The sequence below is a fragment of the Lottia gigantea genome, assembly GCF_000327385.1.
Source record: "Lottia gigantea unplaced genomic scaffold LOTGIsca_78, whole genome shotgun sequence".
Lineage (NCBI taxonomy): Eukaryota > Metazoa > Mollusca > Gastropoda > Lottiidae > Lottia > Lottia gigantea.
Window position 1 is genome coordinate 887,997 of NW_008710601.1, and position 26,226 is coordinate 914,222.

The 26,226-nt window shown below is 32.3% G+C and overlaps 2 protein-coding genes across 2 annotated transcripts; both read right to left on the bottom strand.

The window, feature by feature from the left end:
* Window positions 1-7,392: 7,392 nt before the first annotated feature.
* Window positions 7,393-8,550, bottom strand: LOTGIDRAFT_168712 (hypothetical protein; the record flags this gene model as incomplete). Its single annotated transcript, XM_009066595.1, has 1 exon — window positions 7,393-8,550. The coding sequence occupies one exon, from the start codon at window positions 8,548-8,550 to the stop codon at window positions 7,393-7,395; it is 1,158 nt and encodes a 385-aa protein (XP_009064843.1).
* Window positions 8,551-13,168: 4,618 nt separating this feature from the next.
* On the bottom strand, window positions 13,169-20,211 carry LOTGIDRAFT_168713 (hypothetical protein; the record flags this gene model as incomplete). The annotated part of the gene is made up of 2 exons (XM_009066596.1): window positions 13,169-13,793; window positions 20,177-20,211. 2 exons carry the CDS (start codon window positions 20,209-20,211, stop codon window positions 13,169-13,171), a joined length of 660 nt encoding a protein of 219 aa, XP_009064844.1.
* Between the last annotated feature and the right edge of the window lie 6,015 nt (window positions 20,212-26,226).

Below are 26,226 nucleotides of genomic sequence, written 5' to 3' on the forward strand. Positions count from 1 at the left end.
AATTGAAATTTGAAATTTAAGGTCATATGATAATGGGCAGTTCCTCTTGACCTCTTTAGGTTACTACAAAGATAGGAACGAGGACACCTAATGTTACTTTATAATTGGGTTTGTCAACCAATTAATGATGTTTCTTAGGTGTATTTCATTGACTACTAAATTGGAAGCTGCTATCAAAAGCAATGTCTCTCTGACACAAAGTGGTTCCAAATCAGGCCATTTAACATGATTGCAAATTTCAGGTAGAAATGAAAAACCAACAACCCAATTTGTTTGAGTTTACCCAAGTTCCAGTTTTGGTTTTTATCAAAGATTATAACATGTAAATAATTGGTTTTTGTTTATATACTGGAAAATCAAAGCTAGTATTGTTTCTAACAATGTTATATCACATTTAAGCCCAGCATTCAGCTATAAGCTCTTCTTTCAAAGTTTTTCTTTGACTGGAAAGTTGAGTCTAGTTCAGCTTTATGTAATGTTACATGTATTTTATTGGCAATGGTAAATCCCTTTATATATAGAAAACTTCTATAACAACATCAATTGTTCAATTGAAAATAATTTATTTGGTCTGACTCAGATCAATATAATATAATTTTGAGACAAAATTGACAATCTATATTCCACACAACACAAATTAAGCATTGATGTAGTTCGTTTTTCTCTAGACGAATCAGTCGATCAGTGATAATATATAATACGCTAATTCAATTTTCCATGAAGTGTTTGGATTTTTTTACATGTTAGTCTAGACGCTTCTTGATTCAATATTTATAACAAATTCTCTTGAGTGACGTGGAAAAACATCGCAGGGAAAAAAATTCTTCAACTTGAGCTTGACGAACCTGATATGAAAGGCTAACTTTCATCTAATGTAAAGTCTGGAAATTTTAATATTTTGAATATATCTGATATTTCACATAAAGGTAATAAAGGCTCGACTTTATCTCAATCAATATCTGCATAAATAAGATAATAAATTGAATTCTATTCCAGACTAGACCAATGCATATTATCAATAGCTCTTACATTATCATTCTCTTTATGCATTGTCAGTTTTATCATTGCATCAATAATTTGCTTATCAGTTGGGAGTCTCATTGACAGCTTCAGCTTCATTTGCCTACAATCAATTCCTAACCATATCTCAATAAAAAACAAGTCTATTCACTTTTTATATCAAACTGACTTACTTACTCATAGACACAATTCCCTCATCAACTAAGACTGGTTGGAGAGAATAAAATTTACATGACCCAATTTTTTTTTATAGTGAAAGGTCATGCCTATTTTAGGACTAATAAATATTTTTTTTTTGCAAATGAAATGAAATGGAGTTTTTAATCTTACTTTTCTGCACCTGATTCAACTTTTGAAGACAATGCCAGACAGTGTGCAATGAGGGAATTTTGTCAAGATAGTGGCATCATCCTACTCCTGTATATTTCCAACTTTCAAGGGATATTTAGCGTGCATAGCCTGTATCACACCAGCTTTTGTTTAATTTCAAAGGATGAAACCGGGCTGAAATATTCTAAGGTATTACATATATCTGGTTATATGCCTGTATTGAAACCTTGAACTTCAGGTTAAGGATATAAAGTCACTGATCCTCTGTGACATTCTGTTCTTTCAACGGACACATGGGACTGCAATCAAACTGACTGGCAATTTGAAAAGACAGAACTTTTCCCTATCACAATGTACCAATTATCTGTTATCCTGCATACACCTGTTCCAAAAAACTACCAGATCCAGTTAAAGGGAGAGAATAACCAGAAATTCCAAAAAGAATGACCTACAATACATCTATGTTTACTCTTCATTCTTTACAATTCCAACTCATCCTACAAGTCAACTAAAATATTTATTGTCTTGAGAATCCCAAAAATAATCAAAAACCACAAAATAAAAATTTTAATTAAAAGTTCAACCAACTGATTTCTTTTTAACAATTGAAGGGAAATAACTCTTTTTAGTAAGTTAATCTATCAACATTCAGACAACAGTAAATATCTTTTGAGACATAATAATTCTATTTGTCTTCTTTGATCTGATTCCTCACATTCTCCTAAACAACAAATCAACTAGTCGGACAAGCCTTTCTTTTCAAACTCAGATTTACAGAGATCCTGCTTTAAACATTTACTTTAAACAGATTGCAGCCATGCAGGATAACCTTTAGGCTTTTAGATTTAATAAAAAAAATATGTTAAGACATACCATAATATGCATAACACACAGCCAAAGAGGGGAAACGTGCCTTGTTCACAGGCAATTAATTTGAAAAGGTTTAAAATCAATCTGATCCAGATAAGTTTTTTGTTTTTATATGTAACAAGACAATTTTGACAGAGACAGTTTTCATCAAATGTTATCTTCAGTTGTATTTTTTTCAGCCTTTCTGTTTTCACAGTAGACCTATTAATGCTATGCAGCATTCCCCTATTCAAAGTTTTTAGGCTAATTTTGAAAAAGTTGTATAATTGAACATACAAATGTTATATTTTAATTTGTGGGTTTGTAATGGCATGAAACATCTCAGTTTCATATCAACCATTTACAAACTTGTTTTTCAAATCTAATTCTACCCAGTGCAAAGATAATTTTTCTGTGTCGGCTCTTTGTGCTTGACATTACGTACAGACAGGCAAGAACGCCATGTTCAGGGTCAGGGTCAAAATGACACAGCCATGTCGGTAGAATGTTTGGACTTTTAAACATAATAAATTTACTCACTGAATCGATTCCACTTCAATAGTTGTATCACTGACATTTACTACACGATAATATTTCACCAAATGAGTATTTGGTTTCTCTTCTGGGTCGTTTTCCATGGAAAAACTGTTATTTTTTTTCACAAGAAAACATAAATACAGGAGTTACTTGCCCCTGACAAGGACGTCCTTTTCTTCCTTCAATTTATTCCAATGAAAACCTCCAACACTTGTTATCTCCCTTTGACTAAAACCCCATTCTATCTGACAAAACATAAATTACGATTTTTCTTGGCAAATACTTGGTCTTATATTTTTATTGATGTATTTTCAGCCCAACCTATTGATACCAAAAGCAGTACATTCATTGTTAAATTATCCACACAACAGGTAAATGTATATTAAACTTTGTCAAAGCCCAAACAATGACAAAATGGACATGACATGAAAGGACATAGCCATATAGAAAGGGATCGTTTTTTCTGGCTTTGAATAAGGTGGTGTGCTTTTTAAATAGCAACTAAGGAATCATGATGTAAATGTTTTTAATTGAAATGCAATTCTTGTCATGACAAGAGCATGAGTAAGTCCAAGATACCATCAGCCTTTATTTCAATACTGAAGTCCATTTAAAAAAAACGAGTGGTAGGGTCTATTGATTTAAAGAATTGTAATGTAGCATACGTACATGTTGGCCTAGTCTGTTCAGTTTTTTAGCCAGCAAAATAGTCACATCAACACCTATTGACCTATTGCCTGCTCCTACATAAACAGGCCAAAATAGTCAGGTAGGCCTACCCTTCACCTAGTCTTTCCAATGACTTCACCAATTTACATAATACCCGAAAGGAATGGTTTCAGTAGATCTAAACATTTATTGAATTTAGGCCAGAAATTAAATTGTATGTGGATCTGGTTGAAGATTAAAAGCGACTAATCATGGTAATTTAATTATTCCAATGTTAATAGACCATTCCAGACGGTCACTTCCTGTCTTCTATATAGACAGGATATCAGTACTCCTAACATTTCAAAACAAACTTATCTTGCATATACCAATCTTTTTTCATTAAAGTCTGAAATGACTTAATCAATTTATTTGATGGCTGATCGATATTTTTAATCACAGACTTGGGAATAAGTTACTGGCTGCTTGTTTTGATATGGAAATGATTTTTTTTCTTTTAAAGGACATAAAGACATGAAAGTACAATAAATATTTTGTCCTACATTTCTGCATCCTGATAAGAGTGATGAAGCTTTGTTGTTGAATTGAGGTAGTTTCAACATGAAATGTCCAAGATGAAAGACTCCATACTCCACAAAATACTTCTGTAACCAATGATAGATTGAAAAAGTATTTGGTGGATAATTTCAACCAGAGGTACTTACCTGACACCATGAATGTGACACGTTAAACTTACCTTTACCAATCTTCAATCTGGCAGAAGGACTAATGTAGAATTTTGAGGTTGTGGAACAGAATGTATTGCACTAGCTTGACAGACTTGTCTCCAATTCATTTATATAGCGTCTGCTATTTGAGGTCTTACTGCTTCAAATATTTCATTGAATGTATTGAAATGTTAAAATGTGGCTAATTGTAAATTCGAGGTATCAAAATAAATTTCTCTGTAAAGTTATTCATGATAAATATTATAAAAAATAGGATAAAGTTAAAGTAAGCATGAATTGCATGATGTCTATGGCCTACATGTCATGTGATTACCTATAAATTTGTTTATGTGCTTATGCTCATAAAATTTTAAACTTATCAAAAACATTTTGTTTTTTGATCAATAATTTCAATTGAATTTTAAAGAACATTCTTTGGTTGAAAAAAGCTAGTAGATTGTATGCTTGTATAAACCTTGACTGAATATGTGTCTGCAGATCAAAAAGATTTGATTTTTGGTTTCACATAGTACTATCAATATTTTTAATTTGTAACATTCATTTTTTTCTTATTCCAGACGCATATAATGGTACTTTTTCCCATTTACTTGTTATGTACTTACATGTACTTTAAGTGACCTAATATTTGATTTCTGATGACATTTTTACCTGGAGATGAAACACTGATATAGATCTCTATCTTACTATGTTACATCATTAAAAGAATTAGGATGCATTTTAACTGATAATGATCCTTTTATCTAAACTGTACAAAAAAAACAAACAAATATTACTCTTTGAAATCAAATGTATGGCCATTTGCGTTATCTTCTACAAAGGTTCACTCAATGATGAAAATTTCCTGATTTTGATGAACATGGAGGACAAATTCCTTGAACATATTGAAATTCACTTAACTTAATAGCAATTTAAGCTGTATCTTACATTTCTGAACAATTTTCTGGCTTGTTTTGTAAATCATGGCCTCATTAATATCTCTGCTTTCAATGTTTCAAAATTTGTTGCATATATCAATGATTACTGTTATGCCCACACAGAGACTGCAAACCAAAACATTTATATTTTCATACCATTTTGATTGGCAGTAGTCTTCATGAATTGATCTTCACCTTGTGCTGAATGGTTAAGCTGTTATATTTTAGTAAAAAGTGAAAACCCCTGTAGAATGTATGTTTGAAATTATGAAGGTTTTAAGGTTTTCATCGGGTACATTTCTATTTCTTTGTCGGGTACATGTACTTAAAGCTACTTGGGTACAAGACCTAGTCTCACATGTAAAAAGATAACCTATAAACTTAATGTACTATTTGAATGTTATATGTATAAGCTTCTATGAACTGTATGTAACTACATGTATGTAAATAACAAATCTGCGTACAATGTAAATATTTGAATGGAGAAGATAATGAATAAAATTTGTAGGTTGTTAAAATTTAATAAATTCTCATTTTCACCACGGATGAGTGAGATTTCTAACTAAAAAAAAAATATCCATTCACATATTTTCATTAATATTCATACTTCTAATTATTACAAATATTAAAGCACAAAGCCAAACATGTTACTCTGAGCTTCACGCATTTGCTTAAAGTCAAGTAAATACAAACTTTGTCTTATAACTTGACTGCATTAGCCACTATTCTTGTATTACAGAAGTTTGTAAATACAGCAATTTGTTTGGATTGTACCCTAGCGAATACAACCAATCAGATTCCTAACCAGCAAGTCTGTAACAATAAGCCATAATTTGTACAGTCTGTCAAGGATTATGATTGGCTGTATTCGCTGCCGTACAATCCAATCAAATCGCTGCATTCCAAGATACAATAAAGTCAGTCAAGGTATAGGACGAGGTTTGTTATCGCATGACATTGTGAATCACACTGCGCGATGTCTTCTTGTCATTACTATGATTATGTTTGCCAATTAGGCCATGTACATGTATCATAGCTAACCATTATGTCAGCTCCTATGGCAAGAAGGTCTACTCTTGTACCATGATTTTTTGATGGTGTAGAGCCCTGATTTATGTCTAGGTCAGCTTCTTTGTGTCATGATTTTTGGGTGATGTAGAACATTTGTACCATGATTTATGTAAGGTTCTTTGTATCATGACTTTAGGGAGTTGTAAAACAATTGTTCTATGCTTTATGTAAGGAGTAGGTTCTTCATGTAAAGTTTAGGACCTTTGAATCGTGATTTTTAGGAGATGTAGAACATTTGCTTAATGATCTTAATGGTTTGGTATCTCTACTTTGGCAGATGTAGAACATTTTGTACCATGTTTTACTTCTGGTTTAAGTTCTTTATATCATAATTTTTGGGAGATGTAAAACCTTTGTACCATTATTCATGTATGCTAAAGGTTGTTTGTATCATGATTTCTGGGAGGTATAAAACCTTTGTACCATGATTTATGTATGCTAAAGGTTGTTTGTATCATGATTTCTGGGAGGTATAAAACCTTTGTACCATGATTTATGTATGCTAAAGGTTGTTTGTACCATGATTTCTGGGAGGTATAAAACCTTTGTACCATGATTTATGTATGCTAAAGGTTGTTTGATCATGATTTCTGGGAGGTATAAAACCTTTGTACCATGATTTATGTATACTAAAGGTTGTCTGTACCATGATTTCTGGAAGGTGTAAAACCTTTGTACCAAGATTTATGTATGCTAAAGGTTGTTTGTATCATGATTTCTTGGGAGGTGTAAAATCTTTGTACCAGGTAAGTTTTTGTCATGATTTATGCGATAGGATATTTGCAGAATTGTTTATAAAATGCACAAAATCCCTCAAGGTTGATGGTGTGGACCATTTGTATCGTTTCTTATGAATAACTTTGTCATTACTTTTTGTGCGATTTAGGATCATTGCATCATGATTTATGTAAGGTTCAAGATCTTTTGAATAATGATGTGTGGTAAATCATGAATTATGGATGATGTGTGACATTCGCAGCATATGTTCTTAAGGGAAATGATTTATGTGCATATTGGTCTATTTGAACCAGGGTTTTGTAGGAATCTTGGCATCATCTTACGATTTATCAAATTGCAAAATGGTTTATGTGAGGGATGATGTGTTTAAGTTGCAAATGGATGAAGCTTTGCATCACAATCAATGCAAGGTATTTTTTGTATGGATTGTACAAGATTCAGGACATGTTGTGTTGCTGCTGGTATGTGTACGTGTAACTATTCACTACTCTAAAAAACACCCAACTCTCTAGCTATGGAGGCTAGGATGTATACACTCACCCATATGGTATATCTGATATCGGTAATGTATCTCGACCAGGATACTGACTATCTCTTGAACTGGATCTTGGTGTAATAACAGTTGATGGTGGGTAGTCTTCTGGCGAAAGTCGTCGATTGGTTAAAAGGTTGACAACAAGATGAGGGTTTAAAGCATCTGAGCTCCTGACATCCCCGAGTTGAACCCCTGAAACAGGAGATATGCTGCTGCTGGCTGTTTTAGCCGAGCTGCCTGTGAGGTAAAGAGCTTGAGATAGAGATATTGTGGCCGGTGGCATCTTGACCGGTCCCTGAGGTAGAATTCCAACCCGTGATATAACTTCTCCGTACTGCTCCGATCTACTGAGGGTAAGTTTAGTGTTCTGCATCATTTCCATGATACTGTTTTTCTTGACAGACAAATCAAAGGGTTCATTGTTGACTGGTGGCTGTACTGTTGTTGGGTAGAGAGGTAGATTGGGTACTGCCATTCCTGAATATAAGGATGAGGTACTTGGCTGAGATACTGAGGTATCAGTTAGAGGTAGTCGCACAACAGACTGATCAAAGATGTGGAGGTGGTCAGTTGCGAGGATTGTTCGGCTGATTTCTGAATGACCCGTTTGTTTGGTGTCGAAATGATTCTTGAAATGTCCAAGAGATGTTTTTTCCTGTGGCTTGAGGTACTGGACTGCTGCCATGGTTTTCATCTTCCCGTTTCGAATTGGTGTAGTTGAGTTGTTCCCTGTCGAAGGCACAGAGACAGTAGTAGCTGCATTGTCATATTTATTTTCATAATCTGAATCCGGCTGCTCAATTTTGACACTGATCAATTCTCTTTCACGTGTCAGGTCATCACTAGATGAAGACATAGACTTCTGTACAGACGAAACAGAGCCCTCTGCATTAGTTGTTATGATTTTTCTCAATATTTTATGGCTGCTTTTATCATTATTACTGTCTCCATTGCCAGTTGCTGCTTGTTGTGAACCTGAGTTGCTAGTTTCTGGCAGAGGAGAATCCTTACCCTCCACCTCAGATGAGTTATTATTTGAACCATTTGAAGATTGGGTCTGTAGTTTCTCTTTCTTGCATGTCATATTCTTAAGTTCCTCATGAGAGAGGAACTGTTCCACTGTAGTCGGACCATTTTTTGGCTTCTTAGGTGGGGGCATCTTGTAATGAGTTAAGGTGTTCCCATGGTTGTATCATATATGTTTTAGGTACAGCTACAGACCCATCCTTTCTTCTTCACTGCAGTATGTTTTAATAACTTCACCTGAAATGATAACAGACAGCATATAAATCTTTCTGAGTGTAACAAAACACAGCATGGAAAACTATTAAATGTAATTACAAGAAAGTGATTGATCCAACACACTATTTGATGCTTTAAAAACAAGTAGGTTGCCAGCCCCCACAAGTCAATTCTGAACATTGCAATCCCGATAATATGCTTTATAGACACTATTAGCATGATGTGGACTCTCTGAAAGGGGATGTACAGGAAATTCTGTTGCAATATCCTCTACAACACCCACTGATTTGGACAAACACACACTGATTTGGAGATCAAACGATAAAAACAAATAATATGAAATAAGATAATTGCTAGTATCTATATATGTGATCACACTTCTTCCATTTTACACTTAAGTTACACTCACTGAAAAAAATCACTTTATATAAAGATCACTCCTATTTCACTTAATGTCATAATGACAAATAATAATTTTCTATATAAATCTCTGATTCAATGCCAATTCATCCGAACTATTTAAGTAACAGAGAAATATGTAACAGTGTCAAATTTTAGTCGGTAAGCATTAGAGAGATTAAGTCAGATTAACCCTTTCAACCCTAGCAGCAAGTTAACCTGGCACATATATAATCAATGTATACCTGAAGGGTTGGTAAACTGGCCATTAACGGGTGACCGTGGCATAGCCAGGATTTCATTGAGAGGGGAGGGGTGCCTTCCAAGCACCTTGGCACACCTTTTTGACACTAGTTGTGTTGGGAAGTCAGGGGGGGCTACCCCTGGAAAATTTTCTAGGAAGGCGGATTATGCAATATGCTTTTTTGGCAATGAAAATAGAATTACTTTTTTCTGTCCTGCATCATGCTGCCTCCCCTACATATGTCATTGGACATTACACACGACATCAATATCCTTAAATTACTTGAAGTTCAAGGCATATGAGGTTTTATTTCATTTACATTCAGGGTTCAAAATGGTTAACATTGATTTCAAGTTATAATGGACAGAAAAAATCCAATTTCCAGTTTCACAAATATGTTGCATAGAAGTGACTAGGAGCTAAATTTCTCCTGTGTATGTTGTTAAATTTTAAAGAATCAGCCCTTAGACTTAATTTCAAATTGCTGAAATTGAGCTTTACCAGGTGATAAATTATTTACAAAGAACTGGTACAAGATGTAAAAATTAGCAATGCATAACATAACGATAATCAATTCCAATTATCATTACCAATTCATTAAGATCTACAAAGATTTCTTGAGACATGTAAGGATTGCAGTCAATTTCATGAACCAATATTTGAACAACATCCCTTACAAGTGAAGATATCTATATGTCAATCAACAACAGGTTAAAGTGAACTTATGTAATTTTATTAAAATAGATCCATACTGTTGTATAGTAGGTCATAAAATAAGTTAGGGTATCCTAAACTCATATTTTAATATGAGTATAGTTGTATAAACCTGATATATCCTTAAAGGAATTGTAAAGAGGTTTTTATAACTTTTGATGTGCATCAGGGGACACTGATAGCATCTATTTGCACAATTTTAATTTTTACCTAAGTTACAAATTCCTTTTTTTTGTCTCATCTTTGCTATTTCTATTTTGAATAAATCAATTTTAAATAGTTTCCTCCATATAAATCGTGTTTCCACTGAGAATTTTAAATCTAGCTCATAAATAGCTTAGAGCAAGCTTTATTGTCAACAGCACTGAGTTTACACTAAGTTGAACTCGTTCCCGAAAGACCATAGCCTTGATTATAAAGTCGTACTTTTTTTGAATTTTTTCGCGATGTTTAAGATTACCTTTAAATAGTTAGTTAAACTATTAGTTACCAGTACGCCCCCTATTGCTGAACAAGATAAAGCTGGCTCTTCTGTTTCATTTGGCCCTCGATATATTGAAAAGAGTTTTTTTTCCGTTTGCAAAGTTGGCAATTTGCCTAGTGGAAACAAGGCATTACAAATCAGTCATATTAAAGATTTTCTATTTTTTTCCTGCAATTCCATTAAAACTTAGTGTTTGATGACATCACCAATCACAAAATATGCTTCATCACAAAAGGCCCTTGTGATTAGTGGTGTCATCAAACACTTAGCTTTAGTGGAATTGCAGAAACCGCAGATATCTGATTAAAAATTGAAATGGTGCCAATTGATGCTATTGGTGCCCACATACACTAACAAAAACCTCTTTACAATCCCTTTAATTCTAATACACAAATACATACTAATACAATTGCTAGTTTAAAATACTTACTTAATAATTTTCACACTCCGTTTTACAAAACTTTGATCAAAACAAATTCAGTTTGACTTAACAGATGAATAGAAAGTATATATAGCAAATATTAAATATTTTTTACCTATAATATACATCATTATTTAATTTCTGTTTATACAAATGTTATTGAAGTAATTAGAATGCAAAATTCAAGGAAAATAAATAGAGCTCAGCCTTAATTTTCATCTTAAGTTTCCTCATTTGACTCTTCTCCCTAGGTGACAGTGACCTAAGTATGAAACCATAGTAATCTAGCTTGTTTATTTCATTAAAATCATTGAATAAAATATCTAATGGAGTTCACCTAGTTAACATACATCTAAACTGTTAATTCAAGATGGATTCCCCTAACATTATAATATTGATTCTGTGGTTTTATGTAAATGATGACTTTTTCATTCCTTTATTACAAGGTCTACGTTTTTAATTCCTCTATATATAATGTCTATGATTTTTTATAGACGCATTGAAATTTCCATAATTTTTGTGAAACCAATAAAAAAAATCCTATTCATGTTGCATTTCTAGCTTAAAATCTATTTTAAAAATTTTTTTTAATACACGTTGCAGTCATACATAGGCTGAGCAGCAATGGAATTATTGATATAAGTTTTCTTGTTAATTGTTCTGAAAAATTGGGCTAATGCAGTTGGGGAACTTTCATAAGAGCAAACGATCTTGACTTTAACAGGTAAATCTTTTCCAACATCATCAATATTTATGACGTCACATGATTTAAATATCAGAAGCACCAGCACCGACCAACTCAACATAACTTTTGAGAGCTAAACTGGATTGAAAAGTTTATAGAGATGATATCTATGGAGCAGGAATCAACAGTCACCCAAACATGCTCATAAAGTTTTATTTCATTTCAAGTTATGTAAAAAGCTACTTGATACAACACCCATTTTTATCTGAATTTTTTATATATAACTTTATATAGTGTTGCTACAGCAACATAGTTTGTTGTGTTAACTGAACAGCTGTTGACACATAAAAATCTTGTTATTGTTATTGTTATTATTTTTATTGACAATATATACATGTAAAAATCGAAGTAATACTTTGCAGTCAGTGAAATAACAAAAAGCAAGGCCGTAGCTCCAAGTCGAGAAAGAGAGGGTCTGGTTGGATTGAAAATTCATAATCAACATTTGCCACCATTACGCAATGAACTTGAAAAGACAATGCAAGGATAACAAGTTATGTTCTTGAGGATCATGTCTACCAACTGTTTTTTCACCTTCTCTCAAAGCATTAATCTTTCCTGGATTATCCCTACCCATTTACATCAGAGTTGACTGGAATAATAAAAAGGAAGATTTCTAAAGAGTGGGAACTGTGTTTTAAGACCTTGACTACTTTCCAACAAAAAATCAATAGCTACATTACAAGCTTAGGTCAAACTGACCTTCATCAATGTATGTAAAAATGTAAGTACATATGAGAGTAAACAATATGGTATATCACAGAGCAGGTCTCCATAACCTTAAAGGGATTGTATAGATGTTTTCTAAATTATTTATGCTTATCGGGAACATGTTTTAGTGGAATTGCAGGAACCACAGACGTCTGATTGAAAATTGGAATGGTGCAAATTGATGCTATCATTCTTCCCGATACACATACAAAGTTTTGAAAATTTCTTTAAAATCTATATTCTTCTCGGGTATAGGATATTAAATGGCAGATGGTTTTTATGATAGAATCTAGCTTGAATCTTTCTATTTGGCTAGAGACTAGCTTGTGTTTTTCTATTTGGTTAGAATCTAGCTTGAGTCTTTCTATTTGGCTAGAGTCTATCTTGAGTCTTTCTATATGTCTAGAGTCTATCTTAAGTCTTTCTATTTGTCTAGAGTCTAACTTGAGTCTATCTATTTGTCTAGAGTCTATCTTGAGTCTTTCTATTTGGCTATAGTCTAACTTGAGTCTTTCTATTTGATAGAATCTAGCTTGAGTCTTTCTATTTGACTTGAGTCTAAATTGAGTCTTTCTATTTGGCTATCTTGAGTCTTTCTATTTGACTTGAGTCTAACTTGAGTCTTTCTATTTGTCTAGAGTCTATCTTGAGTCTATCTTGAGTCTTTCTTTTTGGCTAGAGTCTAACTTGAGTCTTCCTATTTGGCTAGAGTCTATCTTGAGTCTTTCTATATGTCTAGAGTCTATCTTAAGTCTTTCTATTTGTCTAGAGTCTAACTTGAGTCTATCTATTTGTCTAGAGTCTATCTTGAGTCTTTCTATTTGGCTATATTGAGTCTTTCTATTTGGCTAGAATCTAGCTTGAGTCTTTCTATTTGTCTAGAGTCTATCTTGAGTCTTTCTATTTGGCTAGAATCTATCTTGAGTCTTTCTATATGTCTAGAGTCTATCTTAAGTCTTTCTATTTGGCTAGAATCTAGCTTGAGTCTTTCTATATGTCTAGAGTCTATCTTAAGTCTTTCTATTTGGCTAGAATCTAGCTTGAGTCTTTCTATATGTCTAGAGTCTATCTTAAGTCTTTCTATTTGGCTAGAGTCTATCTTGAGTCTTTTTATATGTCTAGAGTCTATCTTAAGTCTTTCTATTTGGCTAGAATCTAGCTTGAGTCTTTCTATTTGGCTAGAGTCTAACTTGAGTCTTTCTATTTGGCTAGAGTCTATCTTGAGTCTTTCTATTTGTCTAGAGTCTATCTTGAGTCTTTCTATTTGGCTAGAATCTATCTTGAGTCTTTCTATTTGGCTAGGGTCTAGCTTGAGTCTTTCTATTTGGCTAGAGTCTAGCTTGAGTCTTTCTATTTGGCTAGAGACAAGCTTGAGTCTTTCTATTTGGCTACAGTCTTTTTTGGAAGTAAACCCCTGGGCTAGACATTGGAATATTGACTTTCTAGTATAATAGCAAATATCCCTGGTATTTTATCTATAAAGTCTCAAAGATTCTATTTAAAAGGGATTTGATGAGATATATCATCAGAGGTTTATCAAATTATTTAACATCAAAAGGATACATTCATACTTATTTACTCCTTAATTTTAGCAATCTATATATCACTTTTCCCCTTACAAAAATAGAAAATGTATCAGCCTTTAGAATGTAAATAATAACGACAGCTTAAACTTGTACATATTGCATTTTCATTTAAGTGCAAGAGAACTACATGTCAAGTGTTTGATTCTGAAAGGGATACAGATTGTTGAAATTGAGTTTGTGCAATATAAACGCAACTATATCTTTTTATAAGAACATGAAAACTATAAGGTTTTAGAACATGAATGGCTTTAGTTCTCAAAGGACAATTGAACAGCGAGCATATAAGAATTGATAACAAAAAATAAGAATTGATAACAAAAAATAAGAATTGATTTAAAAAAAAATAAGAATTGATTAAAAAAAAAAAAATAAGAATTGATAAAAAAATAAGAATTGATCAAAAAAATATGAATTGATCAAAAAAATGTGAATTGATCAAAAAAATATGAATAGATCAAAAAAATAAGAATTAATCAAAACAAAGTGGTATTATGTGTTATGCTATAAAAACGTTACATCTATAAAGTGCAATGCAACCTGTGTTCGTCAATGCATAATTTATTGTAATCAGATAAAAAATATTGAACGAAAATTGTATCAATATTAAGATATTTTTAGGTACAACCATGACAAATATATAAGTATTGACAAATGGTTTTAATAATAAAATATAGCCAATTATAACTTAAAGAGGTAAACATTGTTAAATCATGCCATATCTCATTTCCAGGATAGCAGAGTGAAAGGCACTTTACAAGGGAGTCATATGCACTTTAAACAAATTTTCCATTCAATTTTTTTTCATTTTAATTAATAGCAGAGTGAAATGCACTTTACAAAATAATGTTTCAGTCAAGTAAAAATTTACTCATTAGTAAAGGGAAATGCACTTTACAATCTTGTGAGGATTTTTCACATCAAGTTGATATTTAATCTATATGAGTGGTAAGGTGAAAAGCACTTTTCTAAGAGTCATCACTTAATGAATCATGCAAATTTTTTAATATTAAATATAAGAAAGAAAAGTTCTTGAGAAAGAGTTAATACTTTCAAATCAAGCAAATTGTAAATTAATAAGACATGTTTAGAGTGAATTTTACTTTATGAAGTGTCAACAGGTTTTGAATCAAGCAAAGTTTTAAATTGTTTGAATACAGAGTGAAATGCACTACAGAAAAATCAAACATATTATAAATTAAGGTGAATTTCACTTTAATAAGATACCACACACTTTACATGGTAAAATGCACTCGAGAATGATAAATACTTTCTCTAAAACAAGCAAATTATTAATGAATTTTTTGGTTAATTTCACTTTACAGATAGTCAATCAAGCCAATTTTCATATTTTTTTTTTATTACAGAGTGAAAAGCACTTGAATACTTTTCAAATCGAGCAAATTATGAATTTGTAAGTGGTAAGGGTGAATTGAACTTTACAAAGAGTTAACCCCTTTTGAATCCAGCAAATTTAATGATTACAGAGTGAATTGCACTTAAAAGGTAGAAATGCTCTTCAGATCGACTAAATTATAAATTAATGTGTAGAATGGAATTCACTGCTATGATGAGTCAATATATTTTGCAAGCAAATTTTAATCTAAATGATTACAGAAAGAAATGCAATTGAAAGAAAAAAACAACATACTTAAAGTTCACCATGACATGTTAGAATGAAATGAAAATTACATGGATAATACATTTTAAAGGGACAGCTGCGCCATTTTTGTTTTACCAATCGTACAGATTTTTTTATTTAAGCCAATCGGTAATAGTGATCACAGCTCACTGTGAAATTTGAGCCTTCAAATCCAAGCGTGTCCAGAATTATCCTTGTTTGAAAGTTAAAAAGACGAATCGTCTTTTCTTGAGACATTGTCATATATAGAAAAGACATCTATTGAAATAGGAAAAGAAAATCCTAGTTTGAGATATTTTTAAAGGAATTATGCGATTTTCGTACGTTTCTAGTACTTCTGCAGACTTTTTATATATATTCAGGACACAAATCAACCCCTAAAATGTTGCATCAGTCCCTTTAATAAACTGATTTGAATTTTTTGGAAACATGTTAACTAATATATCAAAAAATTAAATTCAAACTTTCATTAAATTACAAAAATAGATGATAAAATTGAGAAAACTCTACAGAACAACCATATATTTTTTTTTATTTTCATATTCTTCATTCAGAACACTGATAATAACTTAATATCAATATTGACAGAAAATTGTCTTCACATTATCAAGCTATTACAAACATTGACTGCAAAAGCGCTCGTTCTTGTAACCAGAAGTTTGTAACTACAGTGATCTGATTGGATTGCACGCTAGCAAATAAGTCAATCATAGCCCTCAAATTGTTTACAGTCTGATTGAATTCGCTGAAACTGTGGTGATACAAGAAAGGTGACTATTGCAGTCAAGGTATTAGACACAGTTCATAATAGCTTGACATTAATGTGAAGATGATAGACAATAAACCTGGATGATTTTATTAGAGAATATTCTAGACATTTCCCTACATAAATACATATTATTGTTTAATTATAACGCATACATATAACAATTTTGAGTGTAAAGCTAAGATTCCATATACGCGTCATGGGGCTCCGTCATGTGTCATCCGTTAAAAATTGAAATGGTTGGTTTAAGAGGGTATGATTCCAAGTATGCGGAAGGAGTATCTGTCAAATGTTCTTCGACATGCGTCAAAAAAAAAATTGCCGGGAGCAGCAATTTTTGATGCATCCGGACGTCTTTCCGCGCGGAGATCTCCCAAATGTGACGTATTTTTTTGGGGATTCCCTCTCTTTTTTATGCATCAAAGCAGCCATCTGTCTAGAGGTCTGTGCTTTAAAAGAAAGATAACACATACGTTAAACGCACATATGCAATCATATTTGACGCATGACGGATCCGCAAGGGCCATTTATGTCCGCATGATTTTCTAACAAAATTTATATGTATGAGAGACACTGATAGCATCGATTTGCACCATTCCAATTTTCAATCAGACGTCTGTGGTTAATGCAATTCTACTTAAAAAGTAATTTCAAAAGATCTATCCTACATGTAGTTTCATGTACTCTTTAACTATTTAGTGCAAAAATGTTATGCAATTGTGTATCAATTTAAAAGCACTATGATCTGTCATGTATAATATGTAAGACTATTACCAATAAATTATCATGAACACCATAATAATGTTAACAGCTGGCCCCAAGACACATTGACAACTTCCTAATATTTTAATCTTTGATCAGTAGATCACCTGCACCGAAACTTCTGCCTTTATTCCAGCCTCTGAAAGCTATTTTGAAAGTTGTTGGCTGGTGTAGAGTCAGAAAAACTAGGATTTTTCTGCACCTCTGAAGATGGTGTCGTTTCAAACCTTACTAAAATCTGACCCAAATATATTCAGAAAGATGGATATTTTTTGTAGTTAAGTCATACCATCATAATCTGACTACACCATTTATGTTTGCAGTTCCATCAAAGTTCCATTAACAAAAGTGTTCTATAGTACGCCATTTAAATCTGTGTGCACAGCTAACAGTTCAAAAGTCACGTGATACTAACAAAATAAAAGTGACAGTGATACCTGACACTAAATTACAGTCATCTTTAAGGTAATTTAACACAATGTTAGAAAAAATGCATCTTCGGAGGTGTGAAAATCCTCATAAAACAGGACCTAGTTTTTCTGACACTATTCCAGCCGACAGCTGTCAAAATATCTATCAGAGGATGGAATAGAAACAGATGTTTCAGACTATAGATCACCAGACTTATGAAATTGTCATCAAATAAAATAAGTGCATCATTTAAAGGAATTTAGCCATCTAATTATAATCTTAATTTATTGATATAACTCTATTTCATAGCTTTTTCAGATTGAAAATCCAACATCTGGTTTGTCTCCAATCAAATTATTTTATGATAGTAGTGACCAAAGTTTAATTTTCACCCCATTAATGTCATTCTCTTAAGTAGTTAAAGGTTGTCACATCAAATGTACTTAGATGTACTGTTGTTTTGAATTTGTACCCAAAACTGATGCAAAGATTGTCATTAAATGATAAGGGTTAGGAACTATCAGTAAAGTATTAGTTATATAGAACTGGAACAAAGATTAGAAAAAATTCAGGTGCCAAAACACCCAACAACACTGCAACTTGGATTGTCAACTAGGTATACCTTTCAGAGAGTCCTTATAGTTCATATTGTTTATTTTGTAATTTTAAAGTTGCAATGCTGAATATCATTTAGTGGTAGGCCTATATTACATTTAGGTAATATGGAATTTTTTTTTCCAAAGATAGCTTGCCAGGCAAGGTAACATACGCCCACTGGCAGCTGTCAGAAATAATTAAACAGTCTTTAGTGACTACAGGGTTGCACAATATAGCTAATAGAGTGAAACGTCAAGTCAGACACGATAGATTATCATGAAAATCAATAGGGATCATCTTCATAACGACATAGACATACAAAATAAAAATCAAAAGAATCTGTAAAGAATTGTAGCCTATAGAGTGAGCATGAGTTGCACAATATAGCTAATAGAGTAAAACGTCAAGTCAGACACGATATTTCGGTGAAAAATTATCCGATCATCACGAAAATCAATAGGGAAAAAATCAAAAGAATCCATAAAGAACTGTAGCCTGTAGAGTGAGCACGAGCCAAATGTGAACCGACGGACCGACGGGGTGATTACAATATACGCCCATCTTATGTGTGGGCATATAAAAATGACCAACAAACATGACAAAAATTTTACTAACACTTCATCGACATGGCTGGTAAATTCTTTGAAATCAACAGCCCTTCACTGACATGTGTATATTGTCATATGTATATCACATATTATATTGAGTTATATGAATATATAGTTATATAAACTATGGTATATCTGATATGCAGGTCACTGTGCTTCATTATTATGTCACCGTGCCATTATTGATAAAATTAATCAAGTTATTTTGTGTTGTATGGCTGTAGAAAGATTGAAAGCCTGTCATGATAAAGCCACCAAACTTATATAATTATATTAGCAATGCATATCAGTATGCATCAGTACATTATTATTTGATTGACTGCGATATAATGTAATAAAGGAATCTTTGGATACAAAGTAACATATGGTTGTTTATAAAGATACCTTGAGAGCATATGGCTGATTATAAAGATATCTTTGGTAACATAAGACTGCTTATAAAGATATCTTTGGAAATATATAACATATGGCTGTTTAGAAAGATATCTTTGCATAAAAAAATATCAAAGAGCTCTTTATAAGATATCTTGGGAGCATATGGCTGTTTATAAAGATATCTTTGGTAACATAAGACTGCTTATAAAGATATCTTTGGAAATATATAACATATGGCTGTTTAGAAAGATATCTTTGCATAAAAAAATATCAAAGAGCTCTTTATAAGATATCTTGGGAGCATATGGCTGTTTATAAAGATATCTTTGGTAACATAAGACTGCTTATAAAGATATCTTTGGAAATATATAACATATGGCTGTTTAGAAAGATATCTTTGCATAAAAAAATATCAAAGAGCTCTTTATAAGATATCTTGGGAGCATATGGCTGTTTATAAAGATATCTTTGGTAACATAAGACTGTTTATCAAGATATCTTTGGTAATATATAACATATGGCTGTTTATAAAGATATCTTTGCATAAAAAAATATCAAAGAGCTCTTTATAAAGATATCTTGGGAGCATATGGCTGTTTATAAAGATATGTTTGGTAACATAAGACTGTTTATAAAGATATCTTTGGTAACATAAGACTGCTTATAAAGATATCTCTGGAAATATAAAACATACGGCTGTTTATAAAAGATATCTTGGGAACATATGCCTGTTTTGTCAAGAATTAAAAATTACAAAGACATCTTTGAATATAAAACAGCATAATAATAGGGTTACTGATTGACAAGCATGGACAAGGCTTCTGTTAAGGATTATAACATATAAAGACATCCTAGCATGAGAGATGTTTGTATCAAGTATTATAACCATGAAAATTTCACTTAACATCTTACTTACTTTAGAACCTAACTTAAGCTGTCAGTTGAATGTCATGTATTTTAGAAATTCTTAATGAATTAACTTTCCCCTCATAGACAATTTAGCTATGGTAATTGAATGAAAAGGTGGTTTAGGTTCTCAAGTTGTATCACAAGAAAAGAGTAAAAGATAACACAATTTTACCTTGGATCATTGGTACAAAATGTTACACTACTCATGGTTATTTGTATTAAGATATAAAATATACATGCTTTATATGTACATTTTGAGATGATCCTATTCATACATAAGCATGTACATATATTACATTATATATATATATATATACAGTAGAACCTGTATTAAGAGACCACTCAAGGGAATAATGGAGGTGGTCTCTTAGAAGAGAATTGGGCCAGAATAAACATAAAAAAATATTTTGTTTTGACAGTCACCTTTTAGATTTAGATTTAATGTAAAATAGATTGATGTAATTAATTAATAATTGTATTAATCTTTTGGAGATTAGCAAAAATTGCCAAGAAGCTATAATCCCTTTTAATCTCGCCTGCATGTGAAACCATATGATGTTTATACAAGGGAGATAATAACTGTTATTGTCGCCTAATTGCCTGATTTTGCTTTCATGGGAGTGTAAATACATGGTCTCTGGTCAGGTAATGGAGGTGGCCTCTTAACAGTTGCTTGTTATATTGAAAAGTTGAAAGGGTTGCATATTGAAGGTGGTTGTTTAGTAGAGGTGGTCTCATGAGCAGGATTCACTGTATATATATATATATATAAATGTCAATAGACCAATAAATCAATTCAATAATGAGAAATGTTACTTTTTTTTTCAAATAAGCTGTTAAAGGGATACAGCTGTCTAAATATTTACTTTTAAGATTAAGCTGGTAGAGCTTTCTGATCCCACAGTTCTTTTTCAGAACTCACCTCGCACAATTCCAGGTAAATATGTATGAAAGTTTCATGTATTGTATTAGTCAATTTCCACACCATCTTATAGTGTCAACCTATTTACAAACTTTTTACTTATACCTTGACTACATTGGCCACTATTCCTGTATCGTAGAATTTTGTAAATGAAGCAGTTTGATTGGATTTGAGGCGAACGAATACAACCAATCTGAGGTTTTGCCTGAAAGTCTGTGAAAACAAAACCAAAAAGTTTATAGTCATTCTGTCAAGGCCTCTGATTGGCTGTATTCTCTGGTGTACAACCAATCGAATCCTGCATTCTGTGCTACAGGAAAGGTGACTATTGCAGTCAAGGTATAAGTACGAATTGGTAAAATATCAGGTAAAAGCAAATTTTTAGATGACTACGTTTCTTTCGTTCAAATTTTAATTGTTTAATGTTTTTCGCCCAGATCCTCTAAAACTGATTCATGATCCATTAAACTGACATATAACCCTTGATAATTAAAGATTCATTAAAGATTCTTAGATTCATTAAAGAGTTGCGACATTTCAAGAGGTTGATTTGAGTCTCGCATTTATGTAAATAGTCTTCAGAAGTACTTGAAATGTTAGAAAATCGCATAATTCCTTCAAAAATATCTCAAACCATGAATTTTAGTGATTATTTCTATATATGTCTTTTCTATATATCACAGAGTATCTTAAAATAACAAGTCATCATTTTAACACTCAAACGCAGATAATCCTGGACACACATGGATTTGTAGGCTCAAATTTTGACGATGAGCTGTGAAAACTTTTACTGATTGGCTTTGCTAAAAAATTCCTGTTCCTGAGACTAAAGTATGATTAGTCAAAAAGAATGGTCTACCTGTTCCTTTAACATATTGCATAAAAGGGATAATGAAGAGGTTGCACACTTTAATACCTTTATTTTTGAAACATTTGATGTGTCACAGCATATTATCTCACCTTATTTCAGTTTTATCTAATCATTCAAGTGTTAAATTTTGATTCACATTTACTTGAAAATCCGCAGCAAATCCAGAGATTCCAGTTGCAGATTTTAGGTTGATGCTAATTTCTTAAAATTATAGCTACAACTAAAGTTTCCATGTTTCTAGATTAGGCAGAAAATTCTCAAGAAAAATATGATTTGATTCGTCGTAATAAATTTTCATTTAAGTTCATCAAAGGTAATATTGGACTGCATGATGGGTCATTTTGACTCCCAAAATTTAATCCCATACCACATAAATTGAACCCTATATCACAGGCAATAACAAAATATCGAACTTATACAACATCTCATATGACTGCACTATACATGGCCATGGCTATCATTGTCTCTGTGTACCCAGAGAATTTTTTTGGAGAATACTACCATACTACCCTTGATCTTGTCTGGTATCTAATCTTAGTTTCAATTTTGATTTCTGGGACCAAAATTTTAAGCATATACAATTTGGAGACACAAACAAAAACAGGTTGAAAATCAATGGGCTACATAAGAATGTTAATGGCACATTAAGGTTTTTATGGCTTTATGGGAATTCAAACATGTGGTATCTAATCTATATTTTCTATTTTTTCTCAAGACCTGGTGAAAACTGGGTGACCTTGAGGTTCTCCATTAGTTCAGGCATTCTAGGTTCACCTTGAAGCTGACCGGCTGTTCACCTCAATGGTCAAATGGTTAACATCCTTTTATAAACAAATGGTTTGATGTGAAAACAGTACTAATGTAAACACTAGAGATTCAGGTTATTATTACACCAAATGAGTCAATTGGTCATTTCACTGGTCAAATGTCTTAATGGGTCATCTTTTCAATCACATTTAACCCAGTTTAAAGATGAATGTGAGATTTGAAAAAGATAACAAGACATAATCTTTCATGTTTTATGTACTCTTTAAGGTCAGTCATATATCTTGTAGTGATGACTATAGTAATGTAGGGAGCCTTGGTGGCTCAGTGAATTAGACACTTGCTCGCTAACCTGAAATTACAGGCTTCAATCCTGGCATAGGTCAAGATAATACCTTTGGATTTTTCAACCCGGTTTCCCCCTGTCAATGATGCAGGTAAGAGGGGCTGACATAGAAAAAGTGTCTAGTTCTTCAGATGCGACAATAAACGGAGGCATGTTAAAGATCCCTTGACAGTTGGAAATCGGAAAAGAGCAGGCTAATGCCATTGTTCAAACCCACATGATACAGAAAAGTAGGACGTAAAACTCCATTCATTTCATTTATAGTACTTTTATGAGAAAAGATAATTTTTGTAATATTTAAGGGGTTTTAGTTCGATATATTTCTATACCTTATCTACTAACACTGTGAAATTAGGAAAACCTTATTGGGGCACAGCTTTACACTCAGTTAGTTTTTTCCTTAATTTTATCTGATTATATTTTACATGAATGGGTGTGAAACTTAGATTAAGTCATCTTTCTTCTTTATTCCATTGTAGCTACCTAGGTATGGATACTTCAAAACAGATGACTAAGACCAATGCTGGTAGATAGAATCCTAAAAGTTTTGAATAAAAATTTGTACAAGCAAGTTGATTCTGTTGAACAAAATCTCATCCAAAGAACGAGTAAAAGTTGTATAGTAGTGGACTCATCTAAAGAGAAACAGTGTTTAGAAAAGAGTAAGCATGGTCTGCTTCTCCTGCGACAACCGCCACTACTAAGGATGTTCCTTTAATTTCTTTTTTTTTCACAGCAAAATTGAAGTTGGAGAATTCTATAGTCATTGTAGTAAGAAACCATTTCTTTATACAATCCTTTTTTATACAACCAGAATATTCTAAAGAAATGATCTATAAAAATATCAACTGAAAATTTAATTTTTTATTCACTTTTTAAACACTGATTTTAACTAAATAAATATTAGGTCACAATAGAATGATAAAGTATATTCAACAAATTTCAATCCTGACCTACTTATCCTACTGTCCAATAGTATCCAAGGTCAATCTGTCTGTACAAATGTTTTGCGAGAAATTTTCCATTCAGGAAATAGACATAATATATGTTGTCCCACTGATATATATAAACCTAAAATACACCAGATTTCATAATCAGTTTTTTTAGGTTATTTAAGGCTGAACAGTTTGAAATAGTACTTCTGCACCTTCAAAACTGAAGAGTTCATGTAAGTTATAATGTAACCAAGCATAAAAATGTCATGGAAAACTGGCAATTCAAATAGCATATCTTCCTTTTGGCTTTGGATAGATATAGTTAATATATCCCACAATCCATGTGAATTTTCTATTGAGATGCTGTATTGAAAAACCTGGCAGCAAAATGAAAGATGCTGCCATTTAGCAAGCGACCATTGTCATATTACCTACTTCAACAGACCTTGAACGAAAAAACTTAAAGCCTATGGAGATGATCTTGTTCTCTAGGAAAAGGCATCTGTTGTCAGTAAAAAGGTGCAGCTAGTTCATGAAAGATCACATCCAAGTAATTTAAAAGTAAAAAGGTACTGCAGAAACACCCGCACCAGCAAGCCACTACCCTATTGTACAACTAGTATAATATATAAAACAACGAAACCTGTTATAAGTAAGGTGTTTAACTGAAGTATAGTTACTTATTAAGTTAATAGTACTTTCACTTACTACCATGTTTTCTTTCATTCATACTTATTTACAAGTGATTCAAGATTTACATTGCCTCGGGGTTTGGATTTCAGTTAGCTATTCAATACACCAATCTTAATTATCATCAAATTTCAAGATATAACCAAGACATTTGTATGGTTTAAGAGAAAAGCTTGGTGTTCTGTTAGTACCATTACAACTTAAACTGTTTGTATTAAAGGGACAGATGCGCCATTTTTTTGACCAATGATATCTTAGTCTCAGAAATGGGAATTTTTTAGCTTGGCCAATCAGTAATAGTGTTCACAGCTCACCATCAAAATTTGATCCTTCAAATCCATGTGTGTCCAGAATTATTGAATGTTAAAATGACGACTCGTCAATTTAAGATACTTTGTGATATATAGACAAGACATAATATAGTGAGTAAAATTCCTAGTTTGAAGTTTTTTCAAAGGAATTATGCTATTTTCTAACATTTCAAGTACTTCTGAATACTATTTACAAATATTCAACAGTCAAATCAACCCCCCAAAATGGCACAACTGTCCCTTTAAGGTTAAATGAGAATATAACTCATAGAAAGCATGAGCATTGGATCGAAGCAGCTAAGCTTAGTAATGTTTAGTAAGTTTTCAGGTGGTAGCGACTTATCCTGTGCTATAATAATAAAAAAAAGCTGCTTTATTATAAATATTGTTTAACCCAACCACCCACCCATGTATAATTTTCATTGCCAGAAAAGATTAACCAGATTAGGAGAATTTTATGGTTCATGGTTAATAAAGTAACAAGCATAACTTTTAACTTTTTTATGATTAATTGCATACAAACTGTATGTAAACCTTTTATTTTGAAAAGTAATTCTATAAGCTTCGTCAGCAAAAGTAAGTATATTTTTTAAAGAAAACAATGACACTGTTGGTGTAAAAAAAATCACGTCATATCCATTAATCAAAGAATACCCCCATAAATTTGTGTTCAAAGGGAGAAAGGATTACGTTGCAGCTTTCAATATTTTAGAGAACCTTCACTTTAAATCAACTGATTTTTTTTCTCTTCAAAATATAGCATTAGCTGATAACTAATTGTAGAGCCGAGCCGCATGCTGCAACTATTGTAGCAGACTTGACTGTATTCTTATTGAACATTTCACTGTAACCTTTTAGAAACAGGTTGATTTATAGTACAGATAAGACTGGAAACCTCAACCAGGAAGTTTGAAGGCTTTTTTGTTCTTTGATAAAAATACATTAAGTGATAACATTCAATATCTAAAGAAAAATGCTAAAAAAAATTGTGTTTCTGACACATTTGGCTATTCATTTAGAAAGATGACCTAAATCGATTCAAATTATCTGACTTTGTAACAGCATATTTAATGTAATTGATTAGCATAAATTTTGCATAATTTTGTTAGTTATCTCTCACTCTCAATTCCATTAATGTTACAGATTTTGTTCCATTTGGTTGATTAGAGTCTCTTTGAACCAATACACCCACACATGTCTTTTATAGCCTTTGTGTGTAAGACACTTATAAATTCATTTTGCAACATTCAGATTTCCAATCTCTGAATCTTATTTTTACAGAACAAAAACCAAAAATGCAGATAGATGCAATTGTGTTTCAGTACAAATACAAACACAAGAAAATCTCTCGTGAATTAGTTTTGATAATTAATCCTAAAAAA